The sequence below is a fragment of the Triticum urartu genome, chromosome 3, assembly GCF_003073215.2.
Source record: "Triticum urartu cultivar G1812 chromosome 3, Tu2.1, whole genome shotgun sequence".
Lineage (NCBI taxonomy): Eukaryota > Viridiplantae > Streptophyta > Magnoliopsida > Poales > Poaceae > Triticum > Triticum urartu.
The window spans coordinates 315,187,397-315,206,089 of NC_053024.1; the positions used below are offsets into that span (position 1 = coordinate 315,187,397).

The 18,693-nt window shown below is 45.3% G+C and overlaps 1 protein-coding gene across 1 annotated transcript; it reads right to left on the reverse strand.

Annotated features, from left to right (window-relative positions):
• Positions 1-9,787: 9,787 nt before the first annotated feature.
• LOC125543900 (MOB kinase activator-like 1A) lies at positions 9,788-14,623 on the reverse strand. Its single transcript, XM_048707403.1, has 7 exons — positions 14,414-14,623; positions 13,900-13,948; positions 12,090-12,198; positions 11,816-11,909; positions 10,527-10,660; positions 10,264-10,427; positions 9,788-10,146 (listed from the first exon to the last, which is right to left on the reverse strand). Exons 1-7 carry the CDS (start codon positions 14,434-14,436, stop codon positions 10,072-10,074), a joined length of 648 nt encoding a protein of 215 aa, XP_048563360.1. The 5' UTR covers positions 14,437-14,623; the 3' UTR covers positions 9,788-10,071.
• Positions 14,624-18,693: the final 4,070 nt, after the last annotated feature.

Below are 18,693 nucleotides of genomic sequence, written 5' to 3' on the forward strand. Positions count from 1 at the left end.
GACTCCGAATATACTCAAGATGAAGGTGTTGCCGGTCTAGCACTTGTGTCAACCAACTCCTACGACATATTTGATTCACCAAATGAAGGAATTGGAAGATGCTTCATGGCCAAAGGTCCAAAGGTATCGCACCCCGAGTATGTTGATTTCAATAGTGATGAAGATGACTTGTTAGGTGATGATGATTTACTTGTTGATAACTATAGTGATGAATACTATGGTGAAACGAATGACAATGATAAGGAGAAGATTGAGTCTCTAACTAAAGAACTAAACACTCTTAAGTTAGCTCATGAAACTATCTTAGGAGATCATCGAGAACTTTTAAGGACTCATGAGAAATTACATTTTGAGAAGCTCAACCTTGAGCAAGAGCATGAGTTCTTAAAGGCAATCAATGATGATCTTCGCAAGAAAAGTTCTTCTTACATTGCCAAGCGTTTACTATTATCCACTTGCATGCCTCAAGTCAAGTCTAGTAACAAGAACAAGAAAGATTCTTCCTCTGGTAGTAACAATAATCATGCTAAATCCAATGTTGTTGCTTCTAGTAGTTCTCTTGATTCCACTAATGATTCTCTTAGCCAAGTTACACTTGAGCAAGAAAATAGGTTATTGAAGGGAATTATAGAGAAAGGTGTTTACAAGAGCCTTGCCGGGAGTAAGAAATTCGAGGAAATTGTACGCAGGCAAGGAAGGCACCGGAAGAATCAAGGTATTGGTTTTGAATGAAAGTTCAATGCCAATGGAGTTGAGTGGGAAGAAGATCAATACCCCAAGACGAAGTTTGTTCCTTAACAAGAGAAGTATGATCCTACTTCTTTCAAAGGGACACAAGCTCAAGATGATATTCCACCACAAGACCACAAGCAAAAAGGCAAGGACAAGCTTCAAGAGGAAATTGATGCATTTGAAGAAGCTCCTAAGGCCTTTGTCAAGTGGGTTCCCAAGACTACATCAAGTTCCACTTCATCAAGTACAACTACAACTCCGAGGATTCCCATCCAGATGGTGTGGACCCCGAAGAAGAAGAACTAGAGAGTTCTTGAGGGTGACTCCACCAACATACTTCACTCTTATCATTTTGTCAAGAACAAGTGCAGTCAACTTCCACATCTTGCACTAGTTCAAGGAGTCACAAACCCTATTGTTGGTAAGACAAGGGGCAAGGTAACCTAATTCTCTCATAGACATCATCTTGTGTGTGCATCACTCTATGTCTATGGATATCCTTGTTTTTTCCTTGTAGGACTAACCCGTGTAGGTATTGAAAGTGCAACTCACTCCAAAGGATAGCTCCAAATGATCTATATCAACTTAGAGCATCCACATCTTCAACACCTACATGAAGTCATCATCGACAAAACCCAAGGTTAGTTCATCCCTCTTAGGGGGGATCTCACATCTAGGGGGAGCTTTACTCTAACAATTGAGTTAAAGCAACTCTAATGGTGTGAACACAACAACGCTTTATGTAAAAGTGGTAACCCCACTTGTGCTTAAACGATGAGTATGACCTATGATCAAATGTTCTCATTTGACTCCTAAGTCAATATACTCATATATAGATGGCCTAGTCATCGCCAATTGCTTGATAGATGCTAGAATTGTTTGTGCATGCTTTGCCACATATTTCATTTGTCATTTTATTGTGTGAGCATGTTGGTTGCATAATTTACTCATTCGAGGACATCCACTTGTTGTTTTGATTGATTGGTTTCTTTTTTTATTTTGGCCAAGTGGATGGACAAGAATGCCTAAGAACCTTCTCTAGCTATCTATGCTTTTCTCATCTCAAACTCTATTCATGCTGCATCACAAAGTTTGATCAAGTCAGATTCGAACCACTCTGTGTGAGGAGCACTCGGAGTCCCCGATTCGTCATAGACTTAAACTTCCAAAACTTCTTTGTGTGTTTCGGTCTGACTGGTTCATCCATTTCGATCATACCGAGATCACTAAGTCGATCTAGGTTTTCAATCTCGGTGCAACCGATTCAAACTTTTCGGTCACACCAAGTTTCAGTAACTGCTTGCAGTTATGAATCTCGGTGCCACCGAGTTGTTCCACTCGGTCACACCGATAGGGTCAGGCTACATATACCCACGGGCAAAATTTTAGAAATTTTCTCCGAACTCTTTCGCCCGTGCTTAGCCCGCTCTGCCTCCAGGGTCTCCGGATCCTCCTCCTCGTCGCCAGTTGCCTCCTGCCGCTGCTCTCCGCCGCCGTCAACGGGAATCATCCCCGCCGTTGCCGCCGTAGCAAGTTCATCGCTGAACTAGGGTATGGACTTGAACTTTGTGCTGTTCTAACTCCGATTCCCCAGCACATTGCTTTGGCATGAATCTTGCCACGATTGAAACCATTCTATCCATCGAAAACACTCCGTAGTTTAGTCGTGAATTGAAAATTTAGGGTTAGGTTTCCGCCGAAACCATCTCGGACCGACCGAGTTGATGAAATCGGTTCCACCGATTTGGCTCAGGCCATTGCACATGTGATTATCGGTCTGACCGAGAATTGCAAATCGGTGTGACCGAGTTCAGCACTTTGTGAAACCCTAGCAGTCTCGGTGCCACCGAATTGTGACTCAGTCTAACCAAGTTCACTAGTTTAGGTTCCAAAAGTTGCTTCGGTATCACCGAGTTTGTAAATCGGTAGATCCGAAATGCTTTTTGTGGAAAACTAAAACTAAGTTTTTAATTCATTCTTTTGCAAAAACATTTGTACTTTGTGATGCTCATCCACTCTACCTCATCTATAATCTATTCACAGGGTCAGCTGTCAGAGATTGCATTATGTCTGATCAAAGTGACAGTCAGAACAAGTCAGAGGAGCAGGTTCACTTGAGTGAGGGCACTAGTCCCTCTAGCAGCTCAGATGATGGCAGCAGGAGCACACCAAGCAATCTGCCAAAGGCTGCCACCAGGGCCAGCAAGAAAAGAACCTCAGAGTCAGAGGATAAGGACTATGTGGCTGAGGAAGAAGAAACCACCTCAAAGAGAAAAGTCCTGAAGAAGGAATATGGCACAGCTGCTGCCACCAAGCCAGGAATGAAGCAAAAGGTTCCTGCTAAGAGAGCTCCAATGTCTAAAGCAAGAGCATCTACTCAAGAGACTTTGGGATCTGCACCCAAAGAGCAGGTTGTGGCAGAAAAGAAAAGGAAGGAAAGGGTCAAAAAGACCACTGCCAGAGTGCTTGGGAGATCCTCAATCATGAAAGACTCTGAAGAAGAGGAAGAGGAAGAAGATGTTGCACCAGCACCTAAGGCACAAAAACTTATGGGAGATGCCATAAGATCCGGGGCTGCTCAATCTAAGCCCAAAGGAACTTCTAAGCCAGCTGCTCCAAAACCCAAAACTGCACCAAAGAGGAGTACCAGGAACATTCCAGCTGCTGAGAAAAACAAGGCCCCAGTGCCTGAAACTGTTGCTGAAGAAGAAGATGATGAGATACATGTTTTGAGGAAGTTAAAGCCAAAAATTCCAGATCATAATGATGCTCATCATGTAGCAGAAAACATGAAGATCAGGAAGGACTCAGGATTGAGGCTATGGAGAGAGTCAGATCCATATGCCACCAGAAGGAGAACTGTTGTGGACTACAAGTTCCATACCAAAGAACAACAGGATTTTTATAAGATGGTGTTGCTTGACAAGAAACCAATAGTATGTGGCATGAGATGGGTCAACTGGGAGTACATCAAGAAAAATGAAGAACACTATCCAGGAGTATATGACAGTTTTAAGGCTTGTGGAGTTGATGAGTTTGTGGCTCAGAAGTTCACAAAGTGGAATGATGAGCTTATCATGCAGTTCTACTCCACAGCTCACTTCTACCCAGATGGCAAGATAGTCTGGATGTCTGAAGGCACTAGATACCAGTCAACAGTAGCAGAATGGGCTCAATTGATCAATGCTCCTGAGGAGAATGAAGATGACTTGGATGTGTATGCCAAGATGAAGAAGGATCACAACTCCATGGCTAGCATGTACAAGGAGATTCCTGATGCAGATCTTGAGACTCACCAATTTGGATCAGTGAAACACCTGCTGTCAGGACTGCCTACTATCAATTGGATCCTCAGGCACACTCTTCTGTCCAAGTCTGGTGATCACAGAATGATCAGAGGCCACTCCATCAATCTGCTACATATATTTGATGTGCCACAAAAGTTCAAGGTCATGAGTCTTATAGTTGAAACTATCAAGAGGACAGCTGCTGACCAAAAGAGAAGCTGTGGGTATGCACCACGGATCCAGGAGTTGATTAACTCTAAGATGGGCACTGACACATACTTGTTGGACAAGGAGCACATGCCTATCTATCCAGACTTTGAGGACAACCAAGTGGTCATGAATGAGGATGAACCATCTTCTGTGCACGTTCAAGCAAAGAGGGAGAAGGCAAAGGCTGAGAAAGCTGCAAAGATGCCAACCATGGAAGAGGCATCTCAGTATCTTCTGAAGAGCAAGCAAGATCAGCTTGGCTACTTGATTGCATCCACTCTAAGGATTGAGAAAGGGCTGGCCACCCTGACTCAAAATCAGGAGAGCTTGAAAAGGATCGTGGAGCAGAAGTTCTATGACATGGATGTGAAGGTAACTGAGATCCAGTCTGTTGTGGAGCAACTTCAAGATGATATGCAGGAGAGGAAGGGCAAGACAACCACTGATGCATTTGCCAGAGTGCCTAGAGCTCAGAGATCTGCTGCAGTGCCTGTTCCAGACACCAGAGCCACTTCATCTGCACCAGCTACAGCTTCAGTGCCACCAGCTCCAGCACCTACTCCATCAGCTCCATCTACATCGACTAAAGCCTTCGTTCTTGGAGTCATCCGGACACCACCACCTGAAGACCAAGCCTGAGAGACGATTTAGTGCTATGCATTTTCTAGGAACTTTTTGGTAACTTGTTGCCAAAGGGGGAGAAAAATGTATAGATCATAGGCTTCGAGAGAGAGTGTTGCTTTTTTATTCTCTCTTGCTTTGGTGGTTGAACTTTATTTGCTTGATTGAGATACTTTCTGTCTGTGTGATACTTGGATGATCATGTGTGTTTGATCATATGCTACATTAATGCTTGTTGGATGACATTATCATTTTATCCCTATATGATCATTCACTTTGCTTGGTGATGAGTGCATGTATTTAATTATTATCATTTCGAGCGCTCCACCAAGATTTATGTGACATGGAAGAGTAACCCATGAGCCTAACTCTCTGTGCATTTGCAGTCCAAAGCAAATCATAAACTATGCACAAATTTAGGGGGAGCTCTTGCTTTTCACATACTTCTCAAAGCGACAATTTTTTCACTCTTATTATCATTCGTCGAAGCTTTGATCTATATGTTTGTCATCAATTACCAAAAAGGGGGATATTGAAAGTGCAACTATCCCTAGGTGGTTTTGGTAATTCCTAACAACATATAGCTCATTGAGCTAATGTTATTCCAAGATTAATATTTCAGGAAAAGCTCAATGAATGGCATGGCATGGATGAGGAAAGTGGACCCCTCAAAATACTAAGGACAAAAAGATTGGCTCAAGCTCAAAGCTCAAGACTATACATTTTATATTTTAGTGACCCAAGATCACATTGAGTCTATAGGAAAAGCCAATACTATCAAGGAGGGATGAGGTGCTGCTTGATGAGGTTCTTGCTTCATAGTGCTTAGTGATATGTTCCAAAACCCTCAACTACCTTCCCACATCCATATATGACCTAAACCAAAAGTCAAACTCGGCCCCACCGATTCTTTCTATCCAGCGCCACCGAGTTCAGATGTCATAGCCACTGCCACAAAACCCTAGGCAAATCGGTCTCACCGACAGGGATCTCGGTCACACCGAGATGGGGTTGTAATCTCTCTGTTTCCCTTCGTAACATTTCGGTCCTACCGAGATGAGCGATCGGTCCCACCGAGATTGCAATGTAAACTCTCTATTTCCCTTTTGTAACATTTCGGTCCCACCGATATGAGCGATCGGTCCCACCGAGTTTACATGACCAACTCTCTGGTTAGCTTATTACCAAAATCGGTCCCACCGAGTTTGTGTAATCGGTCACACCGAGATTACGTTATGCCCTAACCCTAACCATATCGGTCCTACCGAGTTGCATCTCAGTCCCACCGAAAATCCTAACGGTCACTAGATTTGCCAAATCGGTCCGACCGAGTTTCTCAATTCGGTCTCACCGAGATTGGTAAATTGTGTGTAACAGTTAGTTTTTGTGTGGAGGCTATATATACCCCTCCACCCACTCTTCATTCAGAGAGAGAGCCATCAGAACATACCTACACTTCCAATACACATTTTCTAAGAGAGAACCACCTACTCATGTGTTGAGGCCAAGATATTCCATTCCCACCATATGAATCTTGATCTCTAGCCTTCCCAAGTTGCTTTCCACTCAAATCTTCTTTTCACCAAATCCATATCCTATGAGAGAGAGTTGAGTGTTGGGGAGACTATCATTTGAAGCACAAGAGCAAGGAGTTCACCATCAACACACCATTTGTTACTTCTTGGAGAGTGGTGTCTCCTAGATTGGCTAGGTGTCACTTGGGAGCCTCCGACAATATTGTGGAGTTGAACCAAGGAGTTTGTAAGGGCAAGGAGATCGCCTACTTCGTGAAGATCTACCGCTAGTGAGGCAAGTCCTTCGTGGGCGATGGCCATGATGGGATAGACAAGGTTGCTTCTTCGTGGACCCTTCGTGGGTGGAGACCTCCGTGGACTTGCGCAACCGTTACCCTTCGTGGGTTGAAGTCTTCATCAACGTGGATGTACGATAGCACCACCTATCGGAACCACGACAAAAACATCCATGTCTCCAATTGCGTTTGAATTCTCCAAACTCTCCCCTTTACATTCTTGCAAGTTGCATGCTTTACTTTCCGCTGCTCATAGACTCTTTGCATGCTTGCTTGAATTGTGTTAAGATTGCTTGACTTGTTTTAAGATAGCTAAAATCTGCCAAAGATTAAAATTGGGAAAAGGATAGATTTTTAATTGGTTAAGTAGTCTAATCACCCCTCTCTAGACATACTTTCGATCCTACAACATCATATTGCTTGAGTTTATTCCTCTACATCATGTCATCTTACTTAAAGCGTTATTCTGTTCTTCATGAACTTAATACTCTAGATGCAGGCAGGAGTTGATCGATGTGTGGAGTAATAGTAGTAGATGCAGGCAGGGGTCGGTCTACTTGACACGGACGTGATGCCTATATTACATAATCATTTCCTTGGATATCGTCATAACTTTGCACTTTTCTATCAATTGCTCAACAGTAATTTGTTCATCCACTGTATTATTTGCTATCTTGAGAGAAGCCTCTAGTGAAACCTATGGCCCCGGGGTCTATTTTCCATCATATTAGTTTTCGATCTACTATTTTGCGATCTTTTATTTTCAAATCTATAAACCAAAAACCCAAAAATATTTACTTTATCTTTTGTTTAGTTTCACCTATCTCTATCAGATCTCACCTTTGCAAGTGATCGTGAAGGGATTGACCACTACTTTATCGCGTTGGGTGCAAGTGTTTGATTATTTGTGCAGGTATTGGTGATTTGTGTGTTCTTCTCCTACTGGATTGATACCTTGGTTCTCTAACTGAGGAAAATACTTATGTCTACTTTGCTGCATCACCCTTTTCTCTTCAAGGGAAAAACCAACGCAAGCTCAAGAAGTAGCATCTACTCCACAAAAAATGATAACCACCATCTCATCGAAAGACGGGACACCTTAGCCTCTATCATATTGAAACCTCGGCACGACTACTAGGCTCCTCGGGTGGGGATGAACTAGCGCACCTGCCATTCGCAGAGCGGGGAGCCTACTTTGTCGGGCGGCCGCGACGCCCCCTCTTATGGGAGGGGGCAGGGCATCAGCGGCCGCAGGATCCCTAGGGAGAATCCGACACTAGCCTCATGCATCACCAATTGGTCGGTGGGGTGAAGGCGCATGGGCGGCCTTCCTCTCATAGCCCTTCCTGTGAAGGGCCCACAAGGGTAGCAGTACCAGAGGCAGTGCGCTAGGCCCTGAACCAACCACGGGCTCTCTCTACCCAGGGTTAGCGGTGGCTGGGGCGCCTAGATCCCCATGCTCCGCTTGAGCACGAGCCTCTGCAAGCGCCCCATCTAAGATCTTCGCTTAGATGGCAACGATCTGTTCGAGGTGAGGGCCCTTCCCACCTCGAAACATAATGTCACAATCCGGGGCCACCTCCCCCAGGTAGGAGATTCTTGAACGTGGTTATTTTTCTTATATTTTTTTCTTAGAAATACAATAGAAACATAGACGCACACATCACATACGCACTCTCACCTCTATGAATCGATCTTGCGAGTTACCTTCATGGATCGACCTTCCTTAATACCAATGGACGTGGTTGTTCTTATCACATGTTATACTATGTGTTTTACTTTCATACTTGTGTTCATGTTGCCGCTTTCTTGTGTTTTTTGATTGAATGTTGGATCAGAATACACGAGCCTCTTCAGGTCCTTTGCTCTCATTCACTTTACAAGTTTTGTGGCAACTCTTTGACATGAGCCATTTCGCCATGTTGTTTTTATTTTTAGGGTAATGATATGGCATTTGATAGAAGAATTGAAAATGCTTGCGTAATTTCCATCCTTTTTGTTTATGTCCAAGGGCCAGGAAGTTGTGGACTGCTATGTCAACTGTTTGGAGGCTTCCTGCGATTAAGAATGTTGTGCATACTAGGAAGGAGTGGCTGCTCAATGCACTGGAACTGATGGATGCTACAGAACGTAGCATGTTCCTGTTGACACCGTGGAGAGCTTAGTTTATTCGCAACAAAATTGTTCATGATAAAGCTCCGCCCCCTCTTGAGGTCTCGAAACGCTTTCTCTGCAGTTATCTAGACACTCTAATCGCTATTAAGCATGACCCCTTCGCTGATCCATGCAAGGGAAGGTCGGTTTTGCACATGAATGTGTTTTCCAGGTCACATGAACAATCGATCAAGATCGCTCAACCCTGCTAGAATGTGCCTCCTGTTGGGTGGATAAAATTAAACACTGTTGGGTCATTCACACTGAATGGATCTGGTGGTACTTGTATATGGTTTTGTGTGATAATGAGGGCGCGGTTATATTTTCTTTATGCAAAGTTCTTTACTTTTGTGGGGACGCGCTCGAAGTTGAGCTTGGTGGGTCTTTCCCAAGCACTAATGAGAAGTAATTTACCTGTGATGGTTGAGATGGATTCACTAGAAGCTGTTCGTATGATCCAGTTAGGCAACATTGATAGATCGATTTATTCTTGTTTGGTCGAGGAGATTAAGCTACTCCTAAAACTCCATAGAACTAGTATTACTCATGTTAGACATTCACAGAACATGGTTAGCAATTGTTTAGCTATTTTTGCTATGGAAGGTAGAACATTGACATGGTTGGGGTCTGGCCCTCCTCCAGTGATTGACGGAAAAACTTCATATCACTTATAATCCTACATAATAAATTTCATAGAAAAATTCATGAGAAAAAAAAAACCTTTGATCTTGTTATGAAATTTCTGAGACTAAAAAATTGTCTATGACATCTGATGTCTTTTCGTTCATCTCACCTGCGACCTATGCTGATACATAGAGGAGAGAACAATTATTTTTACCAGGAGCAGGAGTGCAGAAACCTACAAAACCTCCACCGAAGCTACTGCAGCAGCAATAAGACGTCAAGGCACCAAGAGCAAAGACCCAATTGGATTTCATTAAGAAGCAAAGACTCTCATCCATCAACAACTGCATTGTCATCTTAAAACTGCCCTTTTCAATGTTATTACTATCACAACCGAACCCAAACATGCATGTTATAGCAGTACAATCGCGTTTGCACAGGAGAACTGCTGAACATGTACACACAAATACATCACTGGTAATGTACATGTTTTTGTGTTTTTATGTCAAAGAAATGGAACAAGAAGATTTGTGCCAGTAAATTATTGGCGCAGATAGCCCAATCGCTCGACCATTCCTGTAGAAGACTCAGTAGCGGCCATGTTTAGTTCGGTTCAGCCTCAGTGTTTCCTTCTCAGTATGGAACGATGATTGATTCGATGAGCTCCTGGAGGGGAGCCAGTTCTTTCTTGTCAATCAGCCCAAATTCCTGCATCACAAGCCAATAGATGTAAATTCTTTGCTGTTACTTTCTTTTCTATTTTCCAAGCCAAGAGCAGACCACGATGGTCGACGGCACAATCACTATGAATGGTGAGAGACTCACGTTCGTAAACAGAATGAAGTGCTTGAAGCAGGTGTTAAGATGAGCCTCCTCCTTGAGGCTGACAATCTTCTGAAAATGGGAGTGATATATGTGGGCATAAACACGAAACAAGCGCTTGAAAATTGTGTTTACAACATCCTTGAAGTTGGGTGGAAATGGTGTGCCTGATAAATGAAATCAACCCAGATCAGGTAAACTTGACAGCTCCAATAATATGAAGCACTTCCGAGAAACTAATGGGGTCCAGGATGCGGGCAACATACCAAGCTTCTGAGGAAATAAGGATTCATTGTCAAGCTGGCCTTCAATCCAGTCCATTAGGTACTCCACGTATTTTGGTGCTGACACTTCTATGGGCTTCTTTATCTGTACACCATCAGCCCATCGGTACTCATACCTACATGAAGATAGCAGTTCTTTTGTCATGATATATCACCTAAATATTCAACTAATTATGAAGAAAAATCAATCAGGGGATTATGGGCGTGAGAAAGTCTAATTGATAATATATGGAGCGCTGTATGCCTGCATCACACTGCCTATCGAAATGCTATCACATTTTGGAAATTCGCTTCTTTCAGAAAGGGGTGTAACCACAACTATTTAGTTAATGTTCAAACCTAATTATATCTTTGGCAAAAAATAATTATTATATCAGGACAAGGGAAAGTAACAGGACAGTGAAGAGAATTTCGTGTGCAGAATAACATGAAACCACGAGGAATAGATTTGCCTGGCGCAGTATTCTAAACCAAAACCCAAGCTTTAACACCCTGATAATTAGACAATATTGGGACAAATTTAAATAACAGAACAACTATTTTATTTTCTTGTTCAAATGCGATAAAGTACTTCATTTATCTATTAGCTTCAAGTAAAGAAAGATAAATCAGCTTGCATATACTGTCACACTCCCTACGTTCCTAAAAATAAGGTGTGAAACCTTTTTCGCAAAGACCAAGACGTCTTAGAAGTTTTGGACCATTTTGCCCCTGGTAAATCACATGCTGAGCCGTTATTAGCACACACGACGCTGTGCATGTCCAACCAGAGGCTGCTAGCTCTACCCTGATTCACGCTGGCCATTACTCTCTTGATGCATGCATGCGGGAATAACGGCAAGAGGAGGCGAGCGGTTCACAATGCAACTAAGGCAAGCATGTCTTTAGAGGAGCAGGGTGCAGCATGGAGGGGCACATAGGAGTGCACCCTGTTTAGTGGAATTCTGAGAAAAGTTTCATGCCTTCTTCTTAGGAATGGAGGGAGCAAGGTTAGGGAAATAATTAAAGACACCATGGGTCATTTGTTAAGCTTTTAGCATAAACATGGACAAAGAAATTAAACATGCACGGCAGGAACTAGGAGCCTTCAATAGTTGTAAAATAAGATATCATTTAGATGATCTACAGCAGATAATGACCAGGTGCTATAAATTGCAGAACCATAAAACAACTTGTCAAAATTAAATAGCAATCTCATGAAGAGGCTAAAAGGTTTCCGACTTGTTCCTTTTTGAGAAGTTCAAAGAATTGAGATTGATGGGCAGGCATACTTTGGGCCTGCAGTCATTGTTGGGCAGCTTTCGGATGTGCAGAACTCTGTGAGTGTGCCATACAGCAGGTTAACTTGATTAAAGAAGTCCACAGCTGAGAAGCAAAACACACATATTAGCTCCAGTGAAATTACTTGTTTCCATAACATTTTTTATGGCAATGTTATTCAGTACCAACCACAGAATATTCTAAATCCAACAAATATCAAAACGAATATAGAATGAAATATGTCAAGTATGGGTCACGGCAAAAAAGGAAACTGAAGAACATTACTGTTAACAGCAAGCCATTCATTGATATCCTCTCCAGGAGGCAGCCTCACAGCTTCCCTAAGGTTTCCACTACCGAGGGTTGCATCTATGTGCTTTCGGAGCTGTGCCCCCTGTAGATAAAAAGGAAGACAATAAATGGATAATATCAAATTATGTATATCACGGTGTAATCTAAATGTTTCCTCCCAGTTTCTGAGTGGCGTATATAACAAGCAAACTCTCTGGCAAATTTAATATACAAAGGACACCCCAGAGACGGATGTTCATTTTATGTGGCAAATCTAGCGATGCAAGTACATTTTATGCCTAAATCTGCACCCATCTTTGGTGATTTAGGAAGGTTGAATCTGCTAAGCAACGACAAATAAGCATTGCTTAAGGCTTAGACATTAATCCAGCACAAGCATTTGTAGACCAAACTCACCCTGAGCCATGGCAGGTTTGTAAAACACCCCATTTCCCATACGATAAAAACATGACGTACGATAAGTTACAATTCATTTCCACCATGTACATCTATTAAAGGAATCCAGTGCAGTGAATATATGACACAATGAATTGAATCTGAGAAGTTGGATACGACAAAATGTTTGATACTGCCTTTTTGGAATAGATGGGACCATGGGAGTATAGTAGGAACATTAACCATGCACTAAAACCTTTTTGCTTACCTGACCGACCATAACAAAAACACCAAGCTCATGTCTATGTGAAAGCCAACAAGAATATCAATCGAGTAACATGGTGTTTGACTTTGGAAAAGTTTGAACAAAAAGTAGATGAGTAACAGTTGTCTGCTTTACTTTTAAAACAAGTTCAATTCCCTGATTTATCATCACCAGTCCATGTACCCAACAATAACATATAGAATTCCGCAATCCTTAAGTTAATGTAAACAAACTAATGGTTCTAGCTCCACCATATACATTTCCAACTATAAGCAAAATGTGCATGCCCCATATATAGGTTATGACAACCAACAAAAGGCCTGGATGTAGCACCATTTAAGTAACACCAGTGATGACTATAAATCACCGCCTACTTACGACTTAAGCCAGGAAACCGTTCATTTCCCAATCAACTCATGCCACCGTCTTGAACCACACAAATCTTGTCACCGCAACCGGAATTTTACCACACACGGGAATAATCGCGAGCAACCGAAGCAGACACTAAATCCATAGCCGAATGACTCATGGCGGCCAAGAATAATGCCACTGGCGCCGCTGATTACTGAAGCAGCGGCCACAACACCATTGTGGAGACTAGCAAACGATGAATTTTACATGAGAACCCAACCCGCTCGTTGCTCTATTCAGCTCGCTGCTGAGAATCGCACAAATCTGATACCAGTCGTAATGCCTGACTGACTTGACACAGATAGCAATTGTTTGTGGGATACAATAAACCTTAGTTATTTGTGGATACAACTTATCACGAAATGAGGAAGCGAGAGACACAGAGAGGACAGAGTAGAGTTCTACTTTCAGATCATTCCATACATGCCGATCTCCAGGCTACAAGTTAGTTAATAACAACAACGCCTGCTCATGCAACACGCGCCCCACCCACTCCACACCGCACACTCGACTCGCCTGCTTGAAAACGTATTGTTCAGTGGCCCCTTCCCCTTGTCAGACATGGAACTCCTTCCAGTCATTACACCAGGCTATTATACCAAATTCCTCCCAACGACGAAAACAGAGCAATTTCTATGCTAGGATACTGAAATGCTGTAATCCACTGCCAGTTGCTCTTGCTGGTACCAGGAATACAGTGGAATTAGGTTCTTGGGAGGTCAGTATCCTCACCTTGCTGCCTGATGGAGCACTTTTCTTGGGACGGAACGTCTTCTGATTCCTGGCGAAAAGGGAGAAGGGATTGTCAGGGTGATTGCGTCAAGAAGCAAAACAGGCCGGGAAGAGAACGAAGTTGAGCATAGCAGCAAAATTGCGGGAAACAAACAGCTAATGTATTACTACTCCACCAGGCATCATACAAAACCATGAAATCCGTCATAAACTGCATGGATCGGAGAGAAACAGCGATTTCGGTCTACGAATCCGCAACTAACTCCGAGCGAGCTAGGGCTTGTCACCAGCTGAAGAAAACAGTCCTGCTCCGAACGGATCTCCACTCCAGTCCAGTGCAACGGACGAGTACGACGGGAATTTCCTGGAGACGTGGCGCGCTTCGGTCGAAGAAGATCCCGAGGCGTGTTCGCCGGAGAGGGTTCGAAGACGCATGGGGGTGAAGAACAGCAGGATCGTGGAACAGAGCAAAGCAAAGGGGGAGGGGGAGGGGGCCGGGGGAGCTCGGGCTCACCGTCCGAGGCCGAAGAGACTCATCCTGCCGCCGCTTCCTCCTGGTCGGCCGGTCGCTCTCCCCCTCCGATCCGAGGAAGGAAGCAGGGGGGAGATGGTGATGGAGCTGCTGCTACTACTGCAGGGTGGAGGTAGGAAGGAAGGCTGCGTGCGAGTGCGACTCAGACAAAAATAATTTGGCCGAGGTCGCTGGCTGGCTCGTCAGAGCATGATGCGGCGCCGCGGGGCATCATGGGCCGGCGCGGTGGCAGCAGGGGCCGTCGGATATGGGGGACGGACGGCGGATGGCCGCGGCCTGGCTGGCATCCATGATCCCGCACCCGAGATTCCGGAGTCGGATCAAGATCTGGCTGTCGTGAGTGAGAGCATCTGCAACCGGACATCTCAAACCCGTCTTATAAGCCCGGGCCACTGTCCGGTTACGATTTTTTGACCCGAACAAGCTCCTTAAACGGGTCAGAAACGTCCGGGCTGACCGGTATCCTTCATTTCCAGTTCAAATATGGGGCGAATATGAGGGCGTCCGGGCGCGCCTAGGCACGCCCGCCACATCGGACCCAACAGCCTGGCCTCACTTTAAATTGCACCAAATCCATCGAACCCTTCCTCCTCCTCCCACCGTCCTCCAACCATTCCCGCGCCCGAACCCTCGTCATCCTCCACCTTTGCTCTCAATCCTCACCTCCGGTCCCTGTCCACCGCCGAAGATGTCGTCCAGCCCGACCCACACCACCGCGACAGAGACATAGTCCGTCTCGTCCGTCGGCGGTGTAATTCGCCGGCTGCGACCTGCAAGGAGGAGAACGTCGCCCGCAAGTTGCAGCGACGCCGGCAACAAGAGAGGGAGGCGGCGGCGGCGCAGGGAGGTTCAGACGTGGTGGAGCAGCTGTCTCCTCCGCCGCGCCCGGGTCCCGCACCCCTTCCCTCCGAGCGCCTACGCGGATTACGTCGTCCGACCCCATTGGGACAGATGATGATCTGACCGCCGGCTGGGCCATTCCGGCGAGCTTTGCGACCACGCAGATGCCGGCGGTTGACATGTGTTACTCGTCGCAGCTCGTTCGGGCGCGGATAAGCACGGGCTCCAGCAATGCACGGGTTTCCCTCGACATATTCGACGGAATGACCGAACAAGAGTCGGTGTGTTTTCTTTGCTCTTGTCCAATCTGATTTTAGCATAGACCACTAGCTCATTTCGCTCATGATGAATGATTGTAAACTATAATCATGTAGGAGGCGTTCTTGTCGAACATGATCAATGACAATGAAAATCTGACCGAAATGAAGTATGAATTGGAGGCCACCACCGCATTTGAAGTTGGGACAACACTCGATCCCAATCCGAGCAAGAAGAAGAAGAAGACCAAAACGCCGAAGGCAAGAGGTCCAGCATTCTCGAGATTTGAGGACATCTTGTCACTACTGCAGGTTGCTGCTAACGCGACACTACGATCAGAGACCCTTCGACGAAACTGTGTGCGATGCCATAATCGCAAAAGATGGTGTAAAAATCCGTCAAAAAAGGTGCAAAACATTTGCGATGGAGGATGCATCAAACATAGTTCATATTTTCGTTGCGTGTACGATACAGAGCATACGGTTCAGTTTAATTAACTGTTTGTGATGATGAGGAACAAAAGAAACATGCAGTCAGATGAATGTGTGTGCGATATACAACATACGGTTCACTCGGATGAACTGTTTGTGATTAGGCAACACAAAAGAAACGGGCAGCCAGATGAAAGTGTGTGCGATATACGGTATGAGGTTTATTCGGATGAACTGTTTGCGTTGAAACAAGAGAACAAAAACGGTTCAATATAAAAAATGTGTGTGATAAGCGGAAAACAGGTCTGTAATCAGAAATGTGTGCGAATACCGATAATAACAGAAACGGTTCCCTAATGTGGTCCGTGTTCATCTAATCATCATCTCCTTCTTGTGCTAGCTCGATATTCCTTCTATGCTAAGTTTCCATTAATTGATGGCGTTTTATGAACACGCCACCGTTTTCCGCCATTTCCTCACATGTTTTCCCGTCACCTAGTGATATTGTGCATAGGCGGCGCGCGACGCACGGTGGCGACAAGTGCAGCCTGTAGAACATCCACATTTTCCAAGCATGCCAACCCACGAAAGCGCCGCCTCTGCCATCAACCTCGTCGACGAGGAAAACGAGCAGACGCCACGGTCCGTCGAGGCCGAGGCGCTCCCCGGCAACGCGATGGACGACGCCGTGATGCGCGTCATCGCCATGGTTGAGCAGACCTTTGGCGCATGGCGCTTGAGCGCCGCGGATCAAGTTAGGCATGTCAGCACCGACAGGCTGCAGCTCACCGCACAACATGATCGATGGCGCGCCGCAGAGCAAGCTAGGCGTGTCCGCGCCGATAGGCTGCGGCTCGCCGCACGGCGAGACTGTTGGAGCGTCGCAGAGCGAGAGGAGCGGCGCGCCACACAGCAAGAGCGGATCCATCGGCGCTTGCCTGCTGTCGACACGGCGTCGCAGCTGGGTACACGCCCGGTCAGTACCCCCATTCTTCGCCAGGAGTGGGCAGAGGCCCTCAGCGCCGTACTTGCACCAGAGGTCGGCTGCGCCGTACTTGCATCGGACGCCCGCCGCGCCGTTCGCATGGGTACCGTCGTTCGCCTTGTCCGCGACCCGCTGGATGCCAACGCGCTAGTCCGTAGGCTCGACCGCCTCCTTGGCCCAAGTGTCCACCTGGGCGCAGTAGAGGAACATGGCCGTCACATTCTTGAGCTGGTGATCTCCGATGAAATAGCCAACTTGGAGCTCGAGATCGCGCTCCAGATGTACCGCGAGCGTGTCGACTGCTTGGACGAATGCCTGCACGAGTTCAGGCAGAGCCAAGAGCTACCGTAGGCAAGGGCTGCTGGTCATGGTCTCATGGACACGTTTTATTTTGAAAGATCGTTTCGACGTGGATAGCTATATATTCGCAGCAATCATAGTATTGCTTTGTTTATTGCGATGTTTCAATGTGTACTCTGTTTTCCATTATTATATGTTCTGTTTCAATGTGTGTATATACATTTTCCATTCTGTATATGTGGATGATAATAGCTAGATTCAAATTAGTATATAAAAACAGATAAAAAATGGAATTCATAATATATATATATATATATTAATTGTTCATTAGTTCATCATAGAATATATATATAAAATATCATCACATATATGTGATGATACTTAACTACTAGGTACAATGCATAAAATTGAAAACAAACAATACTAAAACTAATAATCCCTCCTGGGGCCAGTATTCCGGCAGCCCCTCGCCAGTAGCCCCTCGCCAGCAGCTCCCTGGTGCGCGGCGTCTTCCCAGTGCGGAGGTAGTACTCCGCCTCCTCCACCTCGCAGCGCTTGACGTACCGATCTGCCTCTTGCTGGCGGACGCACGCGGCCGATCTTGCTCGGTGGCACGCTGGAGCTTATCGGCACACCTCCATGCAGCGACGAGGCGCCCAGTGCCTATGACCTTCCTCGTGAAGTACCCGTCTTCGTACACCTCCTCGGCACGACGACGCGTCCGCCCCCAAAGCTCCATCACCTCCCTTTTCCATGCGGCATCACGGGCTTCACAGGCCGCCTGTTACCTAGCTTCCTCCTCTGCCATCTCCTTCTTGAATGCCACTTGCCTGGCTTTCTCAGCCGCCTGCAGCGACTTCCACAGACAAAGATTGTACTGGCCCCAAAACCAATCCAAAGTTGGGGGGGTCCGGCACAACCTCGTCAGGCGGCGTGTAGGGGTCCTCGTCATTGCTAATCGAGTGAGCGTCCTCGGGGGTGAAGGAAATATGCCCTAGAGGCAATAATAAAGTTATTATTTATTTCCTCATATCATGATAAATGTTTATTATTCATGCTAGAATTGTATTAACCGGAAACTTAGTACATGTGTGAATACATAGACAAACAGAGTGTCACTAGTATGCCTATACTTGACTAGCTCGTTAATTAAAGATGGTTATGTTTCCTAACCATAGACATGAGTTGTCATTTGATTAACGGGATCACATCATTAGGAGAATGATGTGATTGACTTGACCCATTTCGTTAGCTTAGCACTTGATCGTTTAGTATGTTGCTATTGCTTTCTTCATGAATTATATATGTTCCTATGACTATGAGATTATGCAACTTCCGTTTACCGGAGGAACACTTTGTGTGCTATCAAAAGTCACAACGTAAATGGGTGATTATAAAGGTGCTCTACAAGTATCTCTGAAGGTATTTGTTGAGTTAGCCTATATCGA

Bases quoted from the DNA above. Each gene is read 5' to 3' on its own strand.
- LOC125543900 (XM_048707403.1), bottom strand. From the start codon at position 14,436: ATGAGTCTCTTCGGCCTCGGACG. The intron at 10,428-10,526 runs GTATGTTGCCCG...TTCATTTATCAG, and splicing joins CTTATTTCCTCAGAAGCTTG to GCACACCATTTCCACCCAAC. The intron at 10,147-10,263 runs GTGAGTCTCTCA...CTTGTGATGCAG, and splicing joins ACTTCATTCTGTTTACGAAC to GAATTTGGGCTGATTGACAA.